Source organism: Macrotis lagotis, chromosome X (assembly GCF_037893015.1).
Source record: "Macrotis lagotis isolate mMagLag1 chromosome X, bilby.v1.9.chrom.fasta, whole genome shotgun sequence".
NCBI classification, from domain to species: Eukaryota; Metazoa; Chordata; class Mammalia; order Peramelemorphia; family Peramelidae; genus Macrotis; species Macrotis lagotis.
The window spans coordinates 108,816,467-108,843,092 of NC_133666.1; the positions used below are offsets into that span (position 1 = coordinate 108,816,467).

General features: G+C 37.1%; 1 protein-coding gene and 1 pseudogene across 2 annotated transcripts in view; one reads left to right on the forward strand and one right to left on the reverse strand.

The window, feature by feature from the left end:
- The window catches only part of CFAP95 (cilia and flagella associated protein 95), an 83,311-nt gene that overhangs the window by 36,669 nt on the left and 20,016 nt on the right, over window positions 1–26,626 (reverse strand). For both annotated transcript variants that reach the window (XM_074202348.1, XM_074202347.1), the window contains exon 2: window positions 2,989–3,100. In XM_074202348.1, the coding sequence (XP_074058449.1) occupies window positions 2,989–3,100 (112 nt within the window). The remainder of the gene's footprint in view (window positions 1–2,988; window positions 3,101–26,626) is intronic.
- On the forward strand, window positions 9,104–24,925 carry LOC141503246 (PRELI domain containing protein 3B-like; annotated as a pseudogene).

Consider the following 26,626-nt stretch of genomic DNA (forward strand, 5'->3'; position numbering starts at 1 on the left):
GAATTCTAACATAAGATGGAGGCAGGACCATAATCAACAGAAGCTGTTTTTATCTCCTAGAGCACTGTGATATCAAGAGGCTCATAATTCCTCAACTGTTGTCGAGTCATCAGTCTCTAAGATGGGATATATGTGGATGCTGAGTTCCCCTGTCCACCAAACTCACTTGAGCAGCCTCTAACATGTGGAGCCCTAGATCTCCGATCTCTTCTCCTTTCTCCTGGGCTTGTCTAAGAGCCCTTTCTAGGGGCATCTGTCTTGGCTTTTTCACTGGAGGTACAGAGGGCTGCATACTGGTGAAAGAGGGGCAGCATGACAACAGAGGGGCAGCGGGGTAAATAAGCTCAGCCTCTTTGTCACTCCCTCCCGTGTCTTCTCTTTTGGCCTTTGTATTTGTCTCTGAGGCCACTTCTCTTGACTCCCCTCCTCCCTCTTCTACTTGTGTCCCTGCATCGAGCCTACAGACTTTTCTATAATGGGCAGGGCCCACTAGATACAGTTTTATGACATTATATTATTGGAAACAATGAACGGGGAAATTGTCACCTTCCACTTGTCTGGGTTTAAGGTTCCCTCCCTGGGTAGCTAAGGGGATATGATCTCTATCAAATCTAAGCATGCTTTTATTTGTGACTATAAGCCCTCGGTGTTTCATCGATTTCTCAAAAGGACTTTCTCATCCATCTCTCAGCTGCACTGCTTGATTTGAACTTGTCTCATGTTTGTTACTTCCTTGCTCGGGAGGAAAAGTGAAGGTAACCACAAAGCAGATCATCTGAGCCTTCCCCTTACCTTATCTTGAAATCCCAGGTCATTGTCAGGAACATGGGGTACTGTCAGCCAAAACTAAGGCAGGCTCGAGACACCCAACTTAGCCTGCTATCAGTGTTCTCAGTGCCCCACATTGGGGGCCAGAATGTTGGGGCCCTGCTGACCTATGGCGGGGCAAGGAAAGAGTTACAGAGTTACATGACTAAAGGCTGTCTGATAAATGAAGAGAGGGGACTCTGACAAGATGGAAAGGAGTCTGATTTACTGAGCTGTGCACAAGCTTATATATTGCAAAAACCACAAGGTCCCTTCTTTATCTAATCCCCTGAGAACACTGAGTACTTCTCTTGTTCCCAGGCATATTCATATGGCATGTTCCCGTGCCATATGTACTGGCAAATCAAGTGTGTCGTAACTGCATAACCACTTATCTTCCAGGAACACTGTATGCTTAAAAAGTAACCACTAACACTAACTTCCTGGGATGGGAAACTGGTCCAGGCATAGAGAGCAGGCTCCTTCCAAAGAAAGGGTCTATTCAACCATCATGGTCAGAGTCCCACTCACCTATGGTCTTCAACAATTCAATTCACACCTAAAGAAGAATCACCGCTTCTATGATATGAACTAGGAGTTCTTCATCAACTAGGTTGCCCAAGTCAGCACTCTCCAGCTAATCAATGTACATCCTAAAATATGGTGCCCAGATATGGTCTGAAGAGTCATCATCTCCTTATGCAACCAAAGATTACATTAAAAATGGTTTATTGTGAATTATAGCCATTCTTGTATTTGTCCTAAAATTATTATATATTATTATTGTTTCTACTATTGCTATTTTATTATTACTGGATTGTATCCATTGTGAAGGTAGGAATAGTTTCTTACTCATCTTTGTATTTTCCTATTCTCTAGAACAATGAACAGAATAGGTACTCAAAAAAATTTGTTGAATGAAGAAATGAAAATTGAACATCTGAATGAATGAGTGAAATACAAACTTCCAAATATGTTTTGATGTAATTATATATTCTCTCCTACTTCCTATATTTCTACATTAATTCTGTATTTCTTTACTCTTGTACCATGAAATTTGATCCTTAAGAAACATTAAATTATATTCTTTATACTCTTACTAATAAGCATATATATGTATATATATATATATACCTACTAATAAGCAAGTGTCAGTTAATCATTTTTATCAGAAGGCTCAACAATAAAAAAAACCAAAGTTGTCTTATTAATTAGTTATTATGGTTAAAGGTTCTAGGCTTTTCATGGGGTTTTTGGTTCACAAAGTTTCTTAGTCCCTCATGGGTTCTGAATTCACGAGAAAAATAATTTAAACAGAATATCCTATTTCCCTATTATTCCAGTTAATCAAGGTTTTCCTTCATAAGACATCTCTTTTATGTGATATTTATACTTGAATACACCATTATTTGATTCACAATGTATACAGATCCATGAATAATAAATTATGACACAATAAGGTTCTACTTTATATTCCCATGTTGAACATTCTTTTTTTTTGGGGGGGGGGGGTAAGGCAATGGGGTTAAGTGGCTTGCCCAAGGCCACACAGCTAGGTAATTATTAGGTGTCTGAGGTCAGATTTGAACTCAGCTACTCCTGACTCTAGGACCGATGCTTTATCTACTGTGCTACCTAGCTGCCCCCCATGTTGAAGATTCTTTTTTTTTTTTTTAGGTTTTTGCAAGGCAATGGGGTTAAGTGGCTTGCCCAAGGCCACACAGCTAGGTAATTATTAAGTGTCTGAGACCGGATTTGAACCCAGGTTCTCCTGACTCCAGGGCCGGTGCTTTATCCACTACGCCACCTAGCCGCCTCATGTTGAAGATTCTTAAAACAAATTTTTAAAAATTGCTGTTTCCCTATGCATATTCCTTCAATCTTTTTTTTCTGCTTTATTGCTATAGCTAGCATTTGTAGGATTATGCTAAATAGTGGTAATGACAACAATGAAGAATGCTGCTCATCTCTTTATAGAGAAGTGAGAATCTAATATGCAGAAAGAAACATTTTTGGATATGGTCGATGTGGGAATTTGTTTTGTTTAACAATGTTTATTTGTTATAAGGGTTTTGTATTTCTTTTGTTGCTGTTTTCAGTGGAGGAGGGAAATAAAAAGGATAAAAAATCTTTGATAATAAACATTCACATAAAATATTTTTAAAAATACAAATTACTTACCATAGCATCCATTGTTCCAAACCTCAAATAACTTGAATTACACAGATTTCTTGAGCCCAAAGGAAATTCTTCTATATCATAATCTTTAGGATATCCTTCTCTGTCAACCTGCCTTTAGATAAAAAGGATGAATATTTGTTAAGAGACAAATTCTGTTTATCATTCTCCCTTCTGAAATGTCTTAATATTACTCAAAATATTGAACACTTTAGCTCTATTTCTTAATTCTAAAAAATACTTTGTGCCTTGTTTCATTTAAATATGAATTTGATAATAATGATAATACTTCTTAAAGATCAATGGAAAGCTTTGCCAATAAATCCATACGATTTCCTCACAAGGCTTCATTCCTATACTAGTCATCCCTACTCCAATTGGCTAATCCATCTCAGAGATTATTACACTGTGTTCTCTGAAATTCCTTGCTGTTATCATAAACTTCCTCAACTCCCTAAACTTAAAAAAAATTTTCTCAAGAGACTATCTATCTTCTGTCCTTCCTACCTCTCTGTATTAAGAAGAAAAACAAAGCTCCAGTTACAGAAGTGTATAGTCAAATAAAACAAATTTCCACATTGATCATGTCCCAAAAAATTATGTCTTAATCTGCATTCCACATCCATCATCTCTCCATTGGGATATAGGTAGCAAGTTTCATTATGAATTCTCTGGAGTCATGGTTGATCAATGCATTGAACACACTCTTTAAGTTGTTTAAATTTATTTGTCTTTATAATTATAATTTCTCTCCTGATTCTTCTTACTTCACTCTGCATTATTAATGAAATCTTTCCAGTTTTCCTGAAACCATCCCTTTCATCATTTCTTAGAACACAATAAGTTACCCTTAAGAGTTATAGTGATTTAATTCTTAGATCTTAGATCCTTTTCTCCTTACTCATCTTCTTTGACCTTTCTATGAGTTTCGATACTGTTGAACACCAGATCTTTTCTCCTTCCCTTGCTTCTATGAAAATACTTTCCACTCCCAAAAAATGTCTCTTGAATGCAAGGAAATCCATGGAAAAAGCAGTGTAACTTGACAGCCCAGGCTACCAAATGGAGAGTCATTGAGATTTTTAGCTCCTAGGGCAGAAGACCCAAATCTTTGCTTACTACACTTTGGGAGGTTTAAGAAGAGAGAAACATTTTCAATAAGACTGGAATATGGGGGAGGGAAGGGAAAATTCCTTCCATGCTGATAATTCAGTCTAGTCCCTCTTTCATATATTATATGTCAATCATTATTTAAATTCCCTAATCACAAATAATGAAATGTGCAGAGCCAAAGGAAATTGTGATCAAAAGGCAGTCATGGTATTAATTAAAACAGAAAATGTAAAAAATCTTTAAAGAAAAGGAAATTTTTGAAATCCACCTCTGCTCTCTTGGACCACTTTACCATCTACCTACATTCCCTTGCCTCTGACCTAGGCACCAGGCATGTTCCATATGATTATAGTGTGAGAAGGTGGCTTTCCTTTGCAGTCACATCTCTCAAATCACTGGGCATCTGTCTTACTCCACCAAAAGACCAATCTTAAACCTTACCAGTTTGCACTCAGCTCAGGGCAAATGTTCACTTGTTCACTTCTTACAATTTCTGCCTACAGACACTCTACAAATGCCCTGCCACACTATGATTTTAAAAATACACAGAAGGAAGTTTAGAAGGGAACACTGCCCAGCTGAATAGTGTTGGTATTGTTGAAGTAGATTTAAAATTTACTTGAAATAAAAACAAGCTGAATGTAATAGAAATTCAGTTTTATTAAAAAAAAAATCCCCAGACCTTATTGTTAATAAAAATGGCAACCAAAAAAATCAGTAACACCAACCCAAATACTTATTTTCCTTTATCTACAAAATCTTTATAAAAATAATTTGTATACACATTGAAAGGATCCTTCATAAAGATACAGGATGGAAAAAGACAGACATTCACAAATAATATTCTACAGGAAATCATATCCATAGTCTATAAACTATTTAAAAATACAAAAGATAAAAGCTGCAACTGTGTTTATCACTTGTTAAGTATAAAAAGGCATAGGATTCCATCTTAAAGGTAATTTTTCAGCAAGGTATCTTCCATGCATTCAATATTACACAATATTTCCTGAAAGTTGTGACAACAGAGAAAATGTTGTTCAGTCCTCAGATGTTTAACATCAGTCAAGGAATAAAACAAACAGCCATATGCTTACAAAAAGTTTTAACCATCATCTTATGAACAAGATCCAGTGCAAGGTCCAAACAGAAGATGGATTCTCTGTTGATGGGCAAAATTCTCTAAATACTCTTGCTTGTGGATGTTTTTGTAGTGATTATACCAAACCCTGAAAACACAGCAAAGTCTGCTAAATAAAATTCATAATCATCCAAAATATTTCAGCTCACCTACCTACTCAGAAACAACCAATTGAATGTAGTGAGATCACAATTTTAATTATAATGGCATGGACCAATCTTTAACAAGTTAGAGTTCTTCAGTTATTTAAATCTTCCTTTTTTTCTGTAAGGAGTATTTTGTAGTATTTTGTATAAGACCTAAGTATATTTGGTTGATAAGTTAACTCCCGTATACTTGATATATTTTGCAATATTTTTAAAGGATTTTCTCCATCTTTGTAAAACAAAGATGTCCAATGTCATTACTATTATCAGATATAGTTCTAGAAATGCTAGCCAAAATAATAAGACAAAGAAAAACAGTCTGAAAGAATAAAAAAACAGACAAAAAACACCAAATTATCACTATTTGTAGATGATGGTTTATTTAGAGAATGCTAGAGAGATGTAATTTAAAATTAACTGAAATAAACCAGAATAGTAGCAGGATATAAAAGTAACTCACAAAAATCAGCAACATTTCTGCATATTACTGACAAACCTCTGCAAGAGGAGATGGGAGAAAATCCCTTAAAAATAACTGCAAAAATAAATCAAGGATGTGGGAGTTAACTTATCAACCAACAATACTTAGGTCTTATATGAATACCACTACAAAACACTCCTTACAGAAAAAAGGTGACATTTAAATAATTGAAGAACTTTAAATTGTTCAAGGTTGGGTCATGCCAAAATAATAAAAATAATGATATCATCTAAATTAATTTACAGATTTTGTGCCGTACCAAACAATGATGTTATTTTATAGAACCCTATAAAATAATAAGAAGATTCATCTGGAGGAGTATAAGGTCAAGGGTCACCAGGGAGAAAAATGGATTATTCTAGAAGCAGTAATCATCAAAACAATATGACAGTGGCTAAAAACACAGAACACAGAACAGAAATAGTGACAGAAGATGAACAACAGAGCATTAGGTTAAACACAAGCATAGTATAGTGCTGAATTTGGAGTTGGAAAGAATTGGGTGAGAATCTTGCCTCCAATATTTACCAATCACACAATTGCAGACTACTCCGGCCTCAGGCACAGGTGTGCGAGCAGAAGAACCAGCCCAGATGACAATAGGAAGAAGGATAACCTCACCCCAGGGTAAAGCCCATTATTGATTGAAGGCAAAAGAATTCAATAGCTCCAACCCCTCCCTTCAAGCTAAGGGAGAAGGCCTCAATGAAGGTCACAGACACACCAGAGAAAGCAACCAGAACCTCCTACTGGCCAGGCAGAGAAATTGCACTCAGTGAGTAAAGCCTCTAAGGATCCCAACACCAAACCCCTGTGAACCAGCCCCTCCGGAACTCAAGGTCTTAGCAAAATGAAGAAGGGTCAGTGCAAAGGTGGATCCATAGAAAAATTCTTGGAAGGAAACGACCCTAACTCAGAGAGACCTAGAACCTTTGAGGAGAATTTGATCTGGTCTCCAGTATAGAAAGACTCCCTTGAAGAATTAAGGAAGTTTAAAAGTCAATTGGAAAATTTGGCAAAAGAAACCCAAGAGAAGATTAATACCTTGCAACAAGAAAACAAATCCTTAGAAAATAGAATTGGACAAATACAAAATGAGAAAAAAATCTCTCAGATCCTCAATTGGACAAATGCAAAAAGAAAATAATTCTCTCAAAACCTCAATTGGTCAAATGGAAAGCTCTTTCAGAAGTAGAATTGACCAATTGGAAATGGAGTTGCAAAAGGTTAATAAAGAAAACTCCTCCCTAAAAAAAAGAATGGAGTCTACAGAAACTAATGACTTCATGAGAGAGCAAGAGCCTGTCAAACAAAATCAAAAAATAGAAAAAATAGAAGAAAATGTAAAATACCTCATCAGCAAAACCACTGACCTCAAGAATAGGTCAAGAAGGGGCAACCTGAAAATTATTGGACTTCCTGAAAACATTGAAGAGAAAAAAAAGCCTGGACTTAATATTACAGAATCTAGTGATGGAAAATGCCCTGATATCATGAAATCAGAGGGCAAAGTACTTATGGAAAGAATACATCGATCCCCTCCAGAAAAAGATCCTAAAACGAAAACACCAAGGAATGTTGTGGCCAAATTTCAGAACTATTAGATAAAAGAGAAAATCCTGCAAGCAGCCAGAAAGAAATGATTTCAATATCAAGAAGCCACAGTAAGGATTACATAGGACCTGGCTGCTTCAACATTAAGGGATCGAAGGGCCTGGAACAAGATATTTCGAAGAGCAAGGGAGCTTGGAATGCAGCCAATAATCCACTATCCTACAAAGCTGAGCCTTCTCTTCCAGGGAAAAAAGATGAACATTTAACGAAATGGAAGAATTCAAAAAATTCCTTATGAAAAGACCAGAGCTAAATAGACATCAAACAGGAGGTTCAAGAGACACATGAGGGGTGGCTAGGTGGCACAGTGGATAGAGCATCGGCCCTGGAGTCAGGAGTACCTGGGTTCAAATCCGGTCTCAGAAACCTAATAATTACCTAGCTGTGTGGCCTTGGGCAAGCCACTTAACCCCATTTGCCTTGCAAAAAAAAAAACTAAAAAAAAAAGAAAGACAAGAAAAGGTAAAAAAGGGGGGGGGCGGTAAAAGAAGTAAAGGAAAAGAAAGTAAAGGAAAAAATGGCTATCCAACAAGTTGAAATCGGTTATATCCCAGCATGGGGAAAAAAATTCTCATAAATCTTGAGAATTGTAACTGTAACAGAGAGAATATACCTAGACAGAAGTGATGGACATTCATTACCTATCCATAAGACTGCTATCCAATGGGATGTAACTGGCTTTAACCCCATTTGGGAGAAAGACCCTAATTTTAACTCTTAGATAGAATGTACTTAGAAGTGAGGGATACTCAGAATTTTCTATGACTTAGATAGAATGATCTAAAAAACACTACCTCCTTATAAAGGGGGGGGAAAGGAAGGAGATAGGAGGAGGGAGGGGATTGAATGAGGTAAATCCCATTACATTAAGAGGTACAAAATACCTATGGTAATAGAGAGGAAGAAGGGAGGAGTTGAGAAACACCTGAATCATCTTCTCATCAGACTTGGCTTAAAGTCAACTTACACATACTTAGTTAACTTAAAAAACATCTAACCTTTCAAGTATTAAAAGGGGAAAAGGGGAGTGGAGAACAGAGAAAGGGAGGGGGAGGGGAAAAGGGGAACTAACAAAAAGAAGGGAAGGGAAAAGGTAAAAGGGAAAGAAAAGGGAGGGAGTGATATAGGAGGGCAAACACACTGAAGGGGTGGTATTCAGAAACAAAATACTGGGGAATAAGGATAAAGGGAGGGGAAAGGGGGGAAAATACAAACAAAGGGAAGATAGCATGGAGGGCAATAAAGAATAAGTTATCATAACTTTGAATGTGAATGGGATGAACTCTCCCTTAAAATGTAAGTGAATAGCAGAGTAGATTAAAAACCAGAACCCTACAATATGATTTCTCTCTCAACACACTCAATTTGGATCAATGTACAACATGGAAACAAAATTAAAACTGACAGATTGCTTTTCATGGTGGGGGGAGGTAAGACTGGGAGAAAAATTGTAAAACTCAAATAAAATCTTTAAAAAAAATTATTTACATTCTAATGAGGATGACAACACAGCCACAAATTATAAGGAAAGATCCCCATGGTCCTTAGGATGCAGCAGCAAAACAGAGGGTAATGCCTTTTCTTTAATGTTATTTCCAGTAATAGAAAATGGGAATTTGACACATGTCCAGATTGTCTAAAATTGAAGCACCCATGGAGGAGACACAAGGATTCCACTTCTGGGAGAGGCAGCATCCTACCTTCATCCACTTCCATGGAGGTCAACAACCTGGGAGGGAGCATCCTCTTTCCACCTGTGGTGTGGTCAGAACAAGCTGTGTCTTTAAATCTACCTGAGTAAAAAATAAGCACTATCTTTCTGGTGATGTCTGGAGGTGAAGGAATCCCTCATTCACAACATAGTACTGCAGTACTCTTAGACTCCTTCTAAGAAAGTTAGACACCATAAAAATAATTTGAAAAGAAAATAGTTTGGGAAATAACCAACTGAGACTCAATAGTCATATATAACATTCCACACCAATGATCCTCCACCTCAGCAAAGAAGAGAGGATGGGCATTTTGTTCAACTCTTCTCCAGGATCACACTTCTCAATCATTATAATTGCATAGCCTTCATTTTGTTTTTCTTTCCAGTCACATAGTTGTAACAATTATTTTGCTGGTTCTAATCAAGTTCTTTTAAAAAAAAACCACCAAGTTACTCTCAGAAACAAAGGCCCATCTTTTTATTATTTGTATTTTTCAAATAATGCTATCTAACTATAAGGCATACAATAGTACTCTTTTCAAAGAATTAAAATTTCAGATCATTCAAAGGGAGATGGGAAGGAGCTTGTGGAATATGAGAAAGATGCACATAAAAATCAACAAAAATGGGAAAATGCATGAAGGATATTATCAGAGATATAGTTAAGTAAAAATATATCAGAGATATACCAGAATAGAAAAATAAATTGCCCCATACCATAGAAAGAAAAGAGATAACTAATATAGCATCTGTGTTTCCACTCAATTTTAAGAAATATAAAGGAAAGTCCCCAGACCTTGGAAAAATTTCCTGTGTAGGATTTATGAGAGTAGATAGACAAAAGTTACACAGGATAAGAGCCGATGGAAAGGATCCAAATTGCAACACTGGAAAGTGTATACAGAAATCAAATCATTTGAGAGAGCTGAAGTACATATGAATAAATCGAGTCATGTCATTATTCTGTTCAAAAATCTTCAGTGGTTCCTTATTGTTTACTGACTGAAGAGCCTATTCCTTTTTTTTTTTTAGCATTCAAGGCCTACTCTAATATGGCAACCTACCATTCCAGTCTAATTTCATTTTATCTCCTCCCTAACACACACACACACACACACACACACACACACACAGAGTTTACACTCTAGTCCAATAAGATCTTTTCTCTGCCTCCCAATGCATCATGCATCCCTCTTCCCTTAAAGCCTTTTTCATGTTTTTCCCTAACTTAAAGCCCTTAATTCCATTCTTTGCCTGTTGAATTCCTATTTAGTCTCATATTCAATTTAAATATCAATTGCTCCAGTTGTCTTCTCAGAATCCCACGTCAATAATGACCTTTTCTCTTTCAAATCATACATAGCATGTTTGCATCATACTATCTACTAGACTCTAATCTCCATGAGGGTTCTCTCTCTCTCTCTCTCTCTCTCTCTCTCTCTCTCTCTCTCTCTCTCTCTCCCTCCCTCTCTCCCTCTCTCCCTCTTCCTCTCTCTCTCTCTCTCTCTCTCTCTCTCTCTCTCTCTCTCTCTCTCCCCCCCCCCTCTCCCTCTCCCTCTCTCTCTCTCTCTATCTTTCCCTGTCTTCCAAAGAAACCTCACCTAGTCTTGTATTATTCACTTCTGTCCCCAAGTGCTTCTCCCAGAGAAGAAAAGGTTTTAATCTGTACACTTTGTAGGCTCCTTTAATAAATCCTGAGCAGTTTTAAATTCCAGGGATGTACATGAATTCTTTCACCATTCAAATTCTCAATCTTAAATTTGGTGACACCAATCATCCAGCAACAAGGTCACAGAGTTGGACATGACTGAAAAATGACAGTAACTATTTTTTCTTTACCTTGTCTTTTGTTTCTATTTTTGTGCATGTTTTATAATATATAAGGATAGCGCCTAAATCTATGATTTCATTAGTATAGGCAACTCTGGGAAGACAAAACTCCCTCTACCAGTGCAGGTGAGCAACTTCTCTGTAATTTCAAGTCTTAGAGAGATCCTGAGAGCATTGAAAGGTTTTTGTTGCCTCAGAGGCACAGAGCCTAGGTATGTCCAAAGGACTTGTATTCCTATCTTTCTGACTCTGAGGCCAGCTCTCTATTCACTTTGTTGTGTTGCCTCTAACATTTTATAATGCATATGATGTATGTATACAGTAGTATATACAAAATATGTGTACTGAAGTACATCATCATTTTTTTACCAATCAAAAAATTTTTACCATCAAAAAATGTAAAGACTGCTGTCTAAGAACAGTTAAGTTGTCTCTAAATACTGCCCTTCTACATCCTCACCATGCTCAGATTAGCATTTGGGGGTTTGAGGCAACTTTTTTTAGAAAGATTTTATTTATTTTGAGTTTTACAACTTTTCCCCCATTCTTGCTTCCCTCCCCCCCACCCCCCACAGAAGGCATTCTGTTAGTCTTTACATTGGTTCTATGTTTGAGGTAACTTTTATAATAAGATTTGCTTCTCTCTCATACTCCTACTCAGCAGAGAACCTCATCTTCTACGTACTGAGAAAATAGAAGGCATTGTGCTCTTCTCTGCTCCACACTTATTTCCACACACAAAGTCATGATGAATCAGATATTGAAACAAGAGAGAAGAAAATGGAGATGGTAAGAAAGGTTTTGCTCTTTCTTGCTTTAATATCTTTACTTTACCACTTAACTATGATAATCCCTCTATTCTTATCCTCCTGACCCCATCCCTTCTGATATTTTCTGAGAGTTTGACCTCTAAGTCATTCCTATTCTCTTTCCTCTTCTCTCCTCATCCATTACTTCCATCTAAGCCTAATTCTCATGAATCCTTTAAAAAAAACTCTTCATATAAACTGCTAATTACCTCAAAGTTTATTTAAATTTCCATTTCTTTAGCTCCCACTCACTTCAAAATCCTTTACCATCTTGGGGCAGCTAGGTGGTGCAGTGGATAGAGCACTGACCCTGGAGTCAGGAGGACCTGAGTTCAAATCCGACCTCAGACACTTAAAAATTACCTAGCTAATGTGACCTTGGGCAAGTCACTTACCAAAAAAAAGAAAAATCCTTTGCAATCTGGTTACAGCTTTCTTCAAGGTTGCCAATGATCTCTTAAATCCAATGGCTTTGGTTTAATTTTAATTTCATTTAACCCTTTCTCCCCTGGAGCTTTTAACATTCCAGCATATTTTTTCTCCTATTCATTGTCTATTCTTATCTATTCTATCTATTCACTGACAATGCTTTTTCTTGATTCTTCTCCTACTATTTTTATTGTTCCTTTTAAGACTTGCTTCATAGATAGATGGATATATAGAAGTGTGTATATGTTCATAGACATGTGTATATATCCATATACACACATGAATAGCAACAGCAGCAGCTTCCCCCTGCCTGTCAAGTGTGGGCATCTCCCAAAGCTTGGTCTTCCTTGTGAGTTCTCTTCTAGATGACTAGATGTCTAGATTTAATGTCAGAAAGACCTCAGTTTGAATCCAGCCTCTGACACTTACTAGCCTTTGGACCTTGGGTAACTCAAACTCTCAATTAACTCTGTGAAATGAGGATAATTGTAGCACCTAGGTCACAGGGCTATTATAAGGTTCAAATGAATTAACATATATAAAGTATTTCACAAACCCTTCAGCATTATGTAAATGTTAGTTATTACTATCACTATCATAATTATCATAATGTTTTCCCCCCTTAGTGATCTTATTCTATCATATTGCTCATGGGGCAAATTCTGTCTATCATCATTTTCTGTACAATTCAAAAGTTAAAAATGATTTTTTTATCTTAACCTTTGATTGTATTAACAGTCTATGTAGATTACTCTCAAATATGCATGTGCATAGGTGTGCATACATATACATTTATAAGTAAATATGCATGCACATTTTTATAAGTATGAAAATAAAACTAGGTCTAGAGAAAAGAAAAACCAGTCCTTTGTCAAGATAATGGAAGTTCAAGTACTACTTCTGATACATTATTAGTTGGGTGATTACAAGTCCCTTAACCTCCTAAGTGCTCTAGGCCACTTTCTAACAGTGACTCAATTAAAAAATATGTATTAAGCATTTATTGAGTGTGATGAACTGTTTAAAGTGCTGTTGATGTGTATTTAAAAGCAAAGATAGTCCTTACCCTCATGGAATGGAGAACTAGGTGGCATAGTGAATAGAACTCTGTGGAGAGAACCTGAAGTCAGGAAGACAACTTCTTGAGTTCAAATCTGAACTCAGACAGTTACTAACTATGTGACCCTAGGCAAGTCATTTAATGCTGTTTGCCTCAGTTTTCTTACGTGTAAAATGAGCTGAAGAAGGAAATGGTAAATAGCATTTTTGCCAAAAAAAAATAAAGTCCCACAAAAGAATATGAAGAGGTGGATGTGACTAAAACAATTGAAGGACAACAACAACACCCCTCAAAGAATTTACATGGTCATAATACACATAGTTGTGGTGGAAGGGATGGAAAAGTTGATCTGGAAATTGGGAGGCTGATGCTGGGGTTTTAGGAGAATGGAATGACTACCTGCTCAAGAAACAATGGCAGAATTAAATAGGTCGTGATTCCATAAATGGAGGAAAAAGGGGCACTAAAGACAAGGAGGTTGGGGAGAAAATAACCTTGAAGTAGAGAATTAAATGAAGCATAGCTACAACCTGCAGAAAAATAGTCCAGTGGGGGAAACTAATCACAACTGCAGGGCCCTGGGGCTGAGAGCACTAAAGCCTTCAAGGAGAGCCCCGCAGGTCAGGAAGTAGGGCAATCAGTAAGAAAATGAACAGGAGCAGGAAAGCTTGAATGAACAACTAACACAGCTAGGGCTGATACACATTTTTGGAGGGAGTTTTCTCAATAGCTTCCTGTACAAAGGAAATCACAGCTCTGGTCCTAAGCAATTATATACAAATCCAGCCAACAGACAGACTGTCAACCAGATCCCAAGCTTGAAACATGGTGAGGTTCAAAAGAATAGCTAAACTTCAGGGAGGGAGGTTGAAAAAATGTCCTTGGAGCTATCTCTACAAGGGAACAAAGGCAGTTAGAAACTACTGGTTTCAGCGAGAGTGTCAGGAATTAATCTTGGAGGTAGGATTGGAGGGGGATTGATTAGAAACTGCTATTGGTTAACTCCAAGATTATTTGCTGGACCACCATACATTAAAACTTTGCTGACATAGTACAGAAAATGTTACAAAATATGAGTTTAAAAACATAATACATATAGAAAAATTTGAATAACAGAGTCTGGGGTATTTATTTTAAGGATTATCAGTCTTGAACACCTTAGTAGGACTAGAGTCATAATATAATAATTAGTATTTACATTAATTATGAGTCAAAAAAAGACTAGTTTTTGGATATTACTAAATGGAAATTGAAAGGAACATACCTATAGCTCAGATGTGAATGGCACCTTTACAAAAATTGACTATGAGCTAGAAAATAATAAAGAGAAACAACTGTAGAAAAGCTGAAATATTAAAAAAAAAAACCAAGGGTCGTTCAGGGTAGGGGCCCAGAGCTTCTCAGATGTTGAGAGAATATACAGATAGCTAGATAATGGGGAGAGAGAGAGAGAGAGAGAGAGAGAGAGAGAGAGAGAGAGAGAGAGAGAATGAAATCAATAATAATTTCTCATAACTATATTGTGGGGGTGGCTAGGTGGCGTAGTGGATAAAGCACCGGCCTTGGAGTCAGGAGTACCTGGGTTCAAATCTGATCTCAGACACTTAATAATTACCTAGCTGTCTGGCCTTGGGCAAGCCACTTAACCCCATTTGCCTTGCAAAAAAAAAAAAAAAACCTAAAAAAATAACTATATTGTGATAAAAGATAAATTTTATTTAGAGAATACTAGGCTTCAGATCAAGTCACTTTGCCTTACCAGTTAGAAATTAAGCCCTTGGTATGTTTAATGTGGAGAATTAAGATAACCTGTGAATCTTTACATGCTCAAAATCTTGTTCACAGGTCCCATCAGTATGTTTACTTTTATCAGTCTGCTAAAGGGAATCTTAGCTTGAAACAAAGTAATCAAAAAGTATAATACCCATATAATGTAGATGTGCATAATCATAGTAAATTATAATCAAATAATATATTAATATATACATGTAATTCTATAAAAAGTATTAAAAGTTCTATATATACTATGTCTTTATAGAACTATAAAACAGTATTTAATTATCAAACAATGTATCAAATCAAATAGATAAATGCATTTATAGCAAATTATATGTGTACATATGATTTATGAAATAAGCCATAATTTGCCATATATGCATATATAATTTTCTATGTTTAGTTTGAGCAAATTTGTATACAAATATGTATATACATACATATGTAACATATAATATTATATTTTTGGTGGTCATGTCCCACAATATACATGTGAATACATATATACATGTGTATGCATGTAGATGTACACCTTAGTAGGTTGGATACATAGATTCATCTCTATATAAACAGAAAATTTTCTATAATGAGACAATATTTATAAAGAACTTAGTTCAATGAATGGTTAACAAATGCTTTTTCTCTTGCTATCTTCTCCATATTGTTTTCAAAGAGGATTGATGACATAACAGGGTGATGTTTTGACATATGGGTGAATTGATTTAAGAGAGGGAGAGTTGCACAAAGTCATCATCTTCACTCTCTCTTCCAGAGTCATCAAAGTCCAGTAGCAGGACAAAAGTCAGGACAATTGGTGATGGTCTGGGATGCAGTGGCATCTTGGCACCTTCAATATCTAATCAAGCTCTAAGAGCTCCACAGCATCTGCTTCAAATTATTCTCATCTGGCTATCACCACACAGGAAGTCTTAACATGCTTAGGATAAACATCCTCTAAGTGACCCACCAAGTTGAGACTGGTCACTTACCCTCAATCTGATTTAGCCTGTATGCCAAGACAGTTTCTCTGGGGTATGGCTTCTGCACAAGCTGCAGCTTCTGGAAGACACAGATGAGCAAAGGTAGATAAGCAGTCCTGAAAAGGACTTGGCAGGCCCTCAAACTGAAAGTGCTAGTTTTTCTTGACTACCAAAAAAGCCCTTCCCTAAAACCATCTTATATAAAGATATCTGATTCCCCTTCTCCCAATTTATTAGTCCTCTCTCTCTCTTGAAATTACTTTCCATTATACTGAATATATTGGGATTTACTTACTTGTGTGCATGTTATAATACCTACTTGAGTGTACGTTCCTTAAGGGCAGAGACTATTTAATTTTTCTCTTGTAACCCTAGCACCTAGGAGAGTACCTTGTATATGGAGGAAGCTTTATAAATATTTATTGACTTGAATTTGACCTGAAATGCAAGTTTTACAATTAAAGTACAGTGAACGATAATACTGCTTTAGCAATGTCCCAGAGGACAGGTCACATGTTTTATTCTTGCCTTCACAATGTCCTTGTTCCAAAGCTATTCACACAGTGAAAACTAATCTATATATTTTCCCACTGTCATCTTAACAGTTCAGATGCTGAAAACTGAAGCTTTCAAATTTACCTGTAAAGTTAAAAAAGTAGCTCTGCTCACTGTCAAAGAAGGTATAAACAAGGAAGAATTTATGAATATTTATATCCTAGTTCTTTATAATACAGGTTTTTTTCCTTGAGGAATGTAAATCATCTGATGAAGGGGAACACGTTTCAACATAAATATGCATAACACTGATGTTCTAAACAGGGTTTTTGATCTTTGATCTAATTTTGAAATTAGAAGAATAAAAAACTGAGTGTCAGAATCTCTAGTTCTTCTGAGTAGGGTTTTTAGATGAACTATATAATTTGTAGACTAGCACTATAGTATCTATAATTTTACATTTTAGAATTATTAACTGAGATTAAGACTTGTCATCTGGGGCGGAGCCAAGATGGCAACAAGAGAGAATCATCTCTTAGGTGCTTTCTCACAAAACTTATAAAATAAGGACTCTAAATTTTTGAGAGACAGAACCCACAGAGGGATCCAGTGAGGCAGTTCTCCAGCCCAAGGTAACCTGGCAAAGAGTGGAAAGGCTCTGCTTCACAGGGTTGGAGGGGTGGCCCGCCAGAGTGAAGGAACTTCAGCCTCCCAGAGGCAGCCCCAAGGGCACTGGGAGCTGCCCAGCCCACAGCAGCGAGGGCAGTTTACTGACCTATACCCTGGGGAGCACCAGGCACAACTTGGGGGATCAGCAGGGGACCTCTGCCAGAGCGAGCATGTGAAGCCCAGCCCTCAGGGCACACAGTGAGCAGTGTGGCCACAGCATCCCAGATCCAGGAACCAGAAGCAGAAGCCAGTAAGCAGGAGCCCCCAGGGAATGAGTGCTGAGCCTGGATGGGAGTGGAGAAAGACTGCTGAGCTCTGTCCTCTGTCCCTGGTTCTGATCAGATCCTGATCGCAGTCTAGGCCCCCCATAGAACAGCAGGGACCCCCTCACCTCAGCCCTGGGGCAGAGGGGTGCACTTGTGATCATCTGTAGACCAGGAGGGAAGACAGAGCCTCACACAGGGAGATCCTTGGGGGTGGGGGTGTCCCACTAATACTCAAAGGAAGCACCCCAAAACCAGGCACAGGCTGGAGAAATGAGTAAGCAGAGAAAAAAAAGGAGCATCATTGAGAAATACTTTGCCTATGATCCCAAGAAGGATCAAAACACTCAATCTGAAGATGAGGAAGTACAAGCTCCTACATCTAAACACTCCAAGAAAAAACAGAAATTGGGATCAGGCTATGACAGAGCTCAAAAAAGACTTGGAAAATCAAGTGAGGGAGATAGAAGAAAAATTGGGAAAAGAAATGAGAGATATGCAGGAAAAACATGAAAATGAAGTCAGCAGCTTAGTCAAGGAGATCCAAAAAATGCTGAAGAAAATACCATTTTAAAAACCAGCATAGGTCAAATGGATAAAACAGTTCAAAAAGTTACTGAGAAGAATGCTTTAAAAAGTAGAATTAGTCAGATGGAAAAAGAGATAAGAAAGTTCTCTGAGGAAAACAAATGCTTCAGACAAAGAATGGAACTGAGGGAGGTTGCTGATTTTATGAGAAAGCATGACACTACTTCAAAACCAAAAGAATGAAAAATTAGAAGAAAATGTGAAACATCTCATTGAAAAAAACAACTGATATGGAAAAGAGACTTAGGAAAGATAATTTAAAAATTATTGGAATACCTAAAAAGTCATGATCAGGAAAAGAGCCTTGACATCATTTTCAAAGAATTACTACAGGAAAATTGCCCTGATATACTAGAAGCAGAGGGCAAAATAGAAATGGAGAGAATCCATCGATCTCCCCAAGAAAGAGATCCAAAAAAAACAACCCCCAGGAATAGTATAGCCAAGTTCCAGAACTCCCAAGTCAAAGAGAAAATATTACAAGCAGCCAGAAGGACACAATTCAAATATCGTAGAGCTGCAATCAGGATCTCACAGGACTTAGTAGCAACTACATTAAAAAGTTCATAGGGCTTGGAATATAATATTCTGGAAGGAAAAAGATCTTAGAATGCAACCAAGAATCAACTACCCAGCAAAACTGAATGCCCTCTTCCAGGGAAAAAGATGGACTTTCAATGAACCAGGGGAATTTCAAATGTTCCTGTTGGAATGGCCAGAGCTGAACAGAAGGTTTGATCTTCAGATACAGGACTTAGGTGAAGTATGGAGATTGGAGGAGAGGGGGAAAATATGAGGGACTTAATGATGATGAACTACATGTATTCCTGTATAGAAAAATGATACTGATAATACTCATATGAACCTTCTCATTTAATAGAGCAGGTAGAAGGAGCTTTTATAGATGAAGCACAGGAAAAAGCTGAATTTGAAGATATAATGTGGTATAAAATGGAGTCAATAGATAAAAGGGAAATGTAATGGGAGAAAGAAAAAGGAGAGGAAGTGTAGGCTAAGATATTTCATATAATAAGATTTTTCTTTATTACAATGAGCTATTGCAATGATATGGAATGGCTAGGAGAGGAAACAGCATATATACTCAATGGGGTATAGACATCTGGACTAAGAAAAAGAGAAGGGGGATGGGGGAAGGAGGGAGATGTGAGTGATGGAGGAGAAGATGGACCATGGGGGGGATAGTGGTCAGATATAACACATTTTCATTTTTACTTCTTGCAAGGGACTAGGTTTAGATGGCCTGTCCAGGACTATAGGGCCAGGTGGGTGCTGAGCCTAAGGGGTGGTATGTGGGCTCAGGGCCTCATGGCCCCAGGGCTGGGGTTCTGTCTGCTGCACCACTCAGCTACCCTACAGCAGAGACAGAGTGAAAGGAGAGAGAAAATATAGTACATGGTAGTAGAGAAGTATGAATGGAGGGAGTTGCGATCAGCAATGGAAATGGTGGATAAATATGGAAGTAACTTTTGTCATGGACTTATCATAAAGAATGTGATCCACCCACAACAGAGCTGGTGGTGTTGGAACACAGACTGAAGCACATTTTTTTTATTATTATTATTGGGGGGGGGAGTTGCAGGGCAAATGGGGCTGGGTGGCCTGCCTGGGGCCTCACAGCGGGGTGATTGTTGGATACCTGAGGCCGGATTTGGACCCAGGTGCTCCTGGCTCAAGGGCCAGTGCTCTGTCTGCCACCCAGCCACCCCTATTATTATTATTACTATTTTATTTTATTTTGGGTCTTTTTTTTTTTGGTTTTTGCAGGGCAGTGGGGCAGTGGCTTGCATGGGGGTCACACAGCTGGATGATTGTTGGGTATATGGGGCAGGATTTGGGCTCGGGTGCTTCTGGCTCTGGGGCCAGTGCTCCGTCCACTGTGCCACCTGGCCATACCTACTACTATTATTATTATGATGATCATTATTATTATTATTTTAATCTTAATTTTAATTTTTTTCTCCCCTTTACTTTATCACTCATGCAGGTCTATTTTTGGGGGGAGGGGGTATTATGTTTACTCTTAAACAAGAATATTTTAGTAATGTATAAAAAACATTATTTGTACAAAATAAGAATAAATAAATAAATGGAAAAAAGAAAAAAAAGACTTGTCATCTATATTTTATTTTATTTTCTAAAGTGCCTCGAAATAAGATGAGAGTGATGCTTTTTTATTAAGATCCAATAGTAGGCATCTGCTATCCAAGATTTCAGAAAAATTACTCTGGAAAGTGAACAATTCCCTAACATATTATAAACCCAAAACAAATAGAACCAAAAAAGCAGAATTCACTTTTGCCTGTCATCTTTAAACAATATCACAAACAAATGAAGCAAATGTCAAGATTTGTATTTCAATGAGAGATTCTTCAAATCAACAAATACTCTACCATAAAAAATAAAAAATAATATACTACATGGGGTGGGGGGCTTCCCATTTTCAAACTTTTTAAAAGGACTTATTTTTCTCTGTCCCATATGATAAATGTGAATTACATCCCATGAATAAACAGACGCCAACAAGCCAGAAAAGGCAATATCAAAAAAGCTCAAACAACAAAAGCAGCTCAGGTCAAACTGGAAGGAAAATCCATCTGACTTCCAATTTAGTAAGACAAAAATAAATCTCACTGAGCCAAATGATATCTATCATGACAGTGAAACAGAGCTGTAAACTAGCAATTTTTGTATCTAGGGTAAACCATAACACCACCACCTATGAAAAGCCATATGAAAGATGTTCTCAGTGAGGTATTGGCTTATCCTTTTGATGCAGGGAGTTAAACAAATTTTGTGGAACAAAGAATATTGTCTGTGCTTATCTGGGGAACTCCCTGTTGTTCAAAGTGACTCCATTGTTAAATGTGAATTCATTAAGTTGGGAGCAGCCTTAGTTGTTTCCCTTCCTCCGGCTTCCCATTTCCTGTCTACCTGACCTTGGCCATTGATGGGTCAAGCTTATACTGGCATGACAGTCATCTTCCACAGGAAATGATGTGTTGGACTTACAGGTCATGCACCTTGGGACAGGAAAGACCAGCAGGTAGCTTACCTATTGGAGAATACCTGGAGCCAGGTGTTGGACCACTCCCCAAGCGCCACCCTAGTCCAACCCATTACAGAAGTGCATTTAAGAGCAACACCCTTCCATTTTCTCTTCTCTTTGCAAGAATGGCTCTCTTTCTCTCTCTCTCTCTCTCTCTCTCTCTCTCTCTCTCTCTCTCTCTCTCTCTAAATTAGGCTATGTACTCCTGGAGAACCATGTGTCTCTATGCCATATGACTGGACTAAGCCAGCCCTTACGGCTATCTATCCTTTCCTTCTTAACTACGTCTCCTGGCTATTTTCCTTTTTTACTTTCTTCTCTCTCCCTAATACCTCACCTAACCTTTGTTATTCACTCCTGTCCTGTCCTCAAATGCTTTCAGTTCCTCTAGGAGGGGAAAAGCTTTTAAAATCTATAAACTTTTCAGGCTTATATAATAAATCCTGAACGGTTTTAAAATTCCAGAGCTAGATGTGAATTCTTTCACCTTCAAGATCTCTCATTCTTAAATTGGTGACATCAATCCCAGGCAATATTTTGTTTCAGGTACCAATGGCATCACAGGTTGATGTCTTCACTTGCCTGTGAATCAGATTTAAGTGAGTTGGAGTTGTACAAACATCTTCAGCCTCACTCTCTCTTCCAGTCATCAAAGTCCAGTGACAGGACAAAAATCAAGATAAGGGTGATGGCCTGAGATGCACTGGAGGGTCTTGGTTTGATGTCTAACCAATCTCTAAGAACCCCAGAGGACCTACTTCAGCTGCCTTCATAGCTGTTGGAGTAAATTGTTCTCATCTACCAATTCAATTGGGAGAAGTCTTTATTTATTTGGGATAGACATTCCCTTAATTAGGTTAGGGGATTTGATGAGTTTGAGGCCTGTACATTAACCACAATCTAGTTTAGCCTATCTCCAGAGAAAGTTTGACTGCAGTGTGGCCACTATGCATTCTGCAGCTTCTTGGAGCCACAAGTGATGGCAGGTGAACACCAAAGGAGCGGACTCTGCTCAGTCCACTCATTTTAGAAAGGAAGAAATAGAGACCCAGAGTTCCTGTAAGAGCAAGAGCTAGTATGCAACTCTCCCAACTCCTGGTCCATATTGTTGAATTTTGCCTTCTGAGATTTAGCAAAAAAACCCACTTATGGAATCTGGTCCTCCCAACCTCTTTCCTGATAAGGGAAGACAGCTATAAAAAGCAGATGCAAAGGAGAGGCGCAATGAGAGGGGGGAACCAGGAGCCAGGCAAACCAAGCACAACTGCTGATGGAAGGTGGAGGGAGGGGGGAGTATTCACCTTCCCCTAATTCACAGGCAAGTTGGAGGCTATAGGGGTACCCTCCTGGTTCAGCCCATCTTCCAAGAAGCCACTTGTGCATGTTGTAGCTTCCAGGAGCCAGAGGTGAGAGTTGGAGAGCAGGTGGACACCAAAGATGGAAAAGCAGCTCGGAAAAGGCTCAGCAGCCCTCACCTAGAGATACTGGTCCTCCCTTATTACCACATACCACCCTGCCCCAAAAAACAAAGTGATTCATTTACTTAAATACATATGCCTGAAAGAAAGGTATAGATTCACAGCTCCACAGAACCATGTTTAGCACCTGTTATCTCCCTTGCTCTGCTTTCCTACCTCCTTTTGTGAATTGTCTCCCCCATAAGATTGTAATATCTTTGAAGGCAAATACTCTTGTTTTTGTTAAAGGCATTCCTCGCTTTTAGTTCAAGGTTTGCCACATAGTAAATAATAAATATTTATTGGATTAGAAATAGAAAGATCATAGGTTAGAGCATTTGAACTGTATCATTGCAGTTGATTTTAAATCTTGTAACTGCTCTGATCATGCTAGATCTTTCCCCAAAACAACTGCCCTTTCTCCAGTGCACATGCCCAATAACATCTATAATAAACATGTAGATCACTGATACTTTCATGGAGTTCCTGACCCTAGAGTTTGAAAATTACTGGCTTAAATCATTTTAATATTTCTAATTTAACAGAAGAGTACATCAGATGCTATCCATCCCTCTTAGGGATAATGTGCTTCAGTGGTATTCACAAAATATGAAGAGATCTAGATGAAAGTTTCCAATATATTGATCCTCTTTGGAGAATTTGTGGAAAGATATGGAGAAGAATCATAAAAGATGAGAAGGTAGAGATAGGTTATGATTTGTGTACTAATTGGGGGCATTGATGAAATTATGGATCCACAGAAATAATGAAATAGAAATCAGATGATTTCATGGTCTCTTTTCAACTTACTTTTCCGGTTCTATGAGCCCTGAACATTCATTGGATAAGAAATAGCCTTCAGTTTCTAAGTAATCAATAATTTCATAATCAGTATAATTTGTTCTCAGAAAAAATATAAATTTCTCTCTATATGAATAGAATCTGAAAGTAAAATTTCTTTTAATGAAAATGCAGGATGGGTTAACAAATAAGTTGAAGTCCATGTTAATTTTACAGATAGCTAAATAACTTCTCACACCTTAAGTGAAAATTTTGAGAGAAACTTAATTCAACTAATTAAAACACTGGTATTACACATTCTGTAAATGTATTATAATACATTCACCTCTAATTTATATAGAGCTTTAAATACTGATTTCATAAACACCTTGTGGGGTTGGCAGAACAAAATTCCACTTTTATAAATACATAAAAGTCAATTTTTGAAATGTTGAAGTTTTTAATTTAAAAAACAACAAACTACAACTGTGAACAAATAACGATAGGGAAAGGACTGAATTGAAATGATTATGGAAAATCATCCACTTGAAAAAAATGAGACAGGGGTGGCTAGGTAGTGCATTGGATAGAGCCCCGTCTTGGAATCAGGAATACCTGAGTTCAAATTTGACCTAGACAGTTAATAATTACCTAGCCGTGTGGTCTTGGGCAAGCTACTTAACCCCATTGCCTTGCAAAAAAACCTAAAAAAAAGAAAAAGAAAAAGAAAAAAATGAGACACAAAACAGCTGAAATCATTTCTGCCACATGCTTTCAATGTCCTCTACATGTGAACTCAAAATTTGTGTGTTCATCCATTCTTTCCTTCTCTACAATCTCAGAGAATAAATAACACTTCTTGCCAAAGTTAACCCTTGCATTGTTTCACTGATCCTTTGTCTTTTTCAATCTGTTTTCTAGTTTTCCAGAACCCATGCATTCTGTTGCCTCTTTTTCCCTAAATTGTGGACATCAGAGCATATTTTCAAACACCCATGGGAGAGTAACAACAGCTACTATGCATAAATATCCAAATCCTATGAATCCAAGTGTGATTGGGGTTGATGTATGAAACTAACATATAGATCTCACTGGAAAATTGCATAGTCATAGGCTTCTCAGAGTGGAGAATGCCTTTTATTGTTAAATAGCTTATCAATGCAAAAAGAACCAAAACAAATTTGCAGGAACATTTTGTAGTTGATCACATAGAAAAAACAATGTAGCTTTAAATTAAGTAATATTTCATTTACAAATAAGATCTTGGTAAATGAGAGACATACAAACCACATCCTCAAAAACTAGGAAAGACAATTTGACTCAAAAAGTCAAAATCGCTGTGAAAGGAATGAACCTTAGCAGTTATCTAAATGGACTAATGGAAAGTACAATACCATCTTAAGCTAATAAAGGTTATGAAGCAATGGAGTAGTTAATTAACAAAATAAATGCTGAGGATGAAGAATTGACTGCATCAGCAAGAGAAAGCATCAAGACATTGATGGCAGTTGCATCATTTGGAGAGAAATGATAATGGCTATTTAAATGAAAAATTAAGAGGTCCACTAGGGTTTCTCCAAGCTGGTTAACATATTTGCTCATAATTGTTACTTAAGAGCCATATCTATATATTATTGAGGTATTCAATTAGCATGGAGAAAGTTTGCAATGTTTGAGGTTAAAAAAAAAAAAGAAAGTCCAGGGCTTCCAAATACATGGAATCAACTGGATTTAATTTTATCCTAAAATACCATACAATATCAAGTTTCCAATATTTTAAGATTTAAGGATATTTCAAATGTACATCTTGATCAGAAACTGGTGAGCTGAATATTCATAATGTTGAATTTTATAGCATTTAATTCATGAGACTCTCCCTTGTTTTGGACCAACTCCAAAATGATGCAAAAGCTATCTTTTCTAGCATGATTGTCCTGTTTTATTTGATTTGAGCAGTTTTCATGTTGTATTAACTTCCTTTGAAAAGAAGAGTATATTTCTTGAATTCAAAATGCAAGCTTTATTTGTACAAAATAACTGACTTTCAGGGGCAACTAAGTGGCACAGTGGATAGAGCACTGATGCTGGAGTCAGGAGGCCTGAGTTCAAATCCAGCCTCAGACACTTAATAATTACCTAGCTACATGACCTTGGGCAAGTCACTTAACCCCACTGCCTTGCAAAACCAAAAAAAAACATCAGCCACAAAATAACTGGCTTTCAATCTCCTCTACAGCATAACAGTCAATTAAAATGCTGATTTGGAATTAAGAAGATTTGGGGTCAAATCTACCTCTAATATACACTATTTATGCAACTTTGGAAAAATTACTTAAATTCTCAGAATCTCTTGGTTTTCTTAGCTGTAAAATGAGAATGAGGAGTTAGTAATGGATAACATATAGAATCCAAATCTTAAGAAACTGGAAGATCTAGATTCACTCGCTACCTCTCTTATACACCAATATGCCCAAGGCCAAGTCAATTAGCCACTCAGTGCCCTAGTGCCCTAGTTTGCAAGATTCTAAGCTGCAGATAAATTGTAGATGTATTATCAATACAAGAATTTCCATACTGGGAATTTCCTATATAGGTCTGACAACAACAACAACAACAACAACAACAAAATGGGAATCACAGTACCTATAATCCCTATCTCAAAACCTTTTGTGAGACTCAAATGAGAGAATACATGCAAAGCACTTTCCAGACATTAGAGTATTTTAAAATATATGTATAAACACATATATACTATATTTGTATGAATGTATGTGTCCATGTATATGGCTACATACATAGCTCAGAGATATTGCAGATTCTAATCTAGATTTACTTCAATAAAGAGAATATCACAATAAAGCAGGTTTCCCAGTGCATATAAAAGTTATATTTATATTATACCATGAGCCATTAAGTATACAATAGCATTATGCTTTTAAAAAATATATATTAATTTAAAATACTTTATTGCTTAAAATGCTAAACATCTGAACTGTCAGTGAGTCATATTTCTTCTTGCCTCGATATATATATATATATATATATATATATATACATATATATATATATATATATATATACATATACATATATATAGTGTTACTATAATCATTTTTGCTACTGGTGTCATTGCTGCTGTTATTACTACTACTTGTTCTTGCCCAAAGTCTCTCTTCTCTCTGAATCAAAAGCAAACATCAAAATGCCTTTCCTATACCCCTGCTTACTCCTC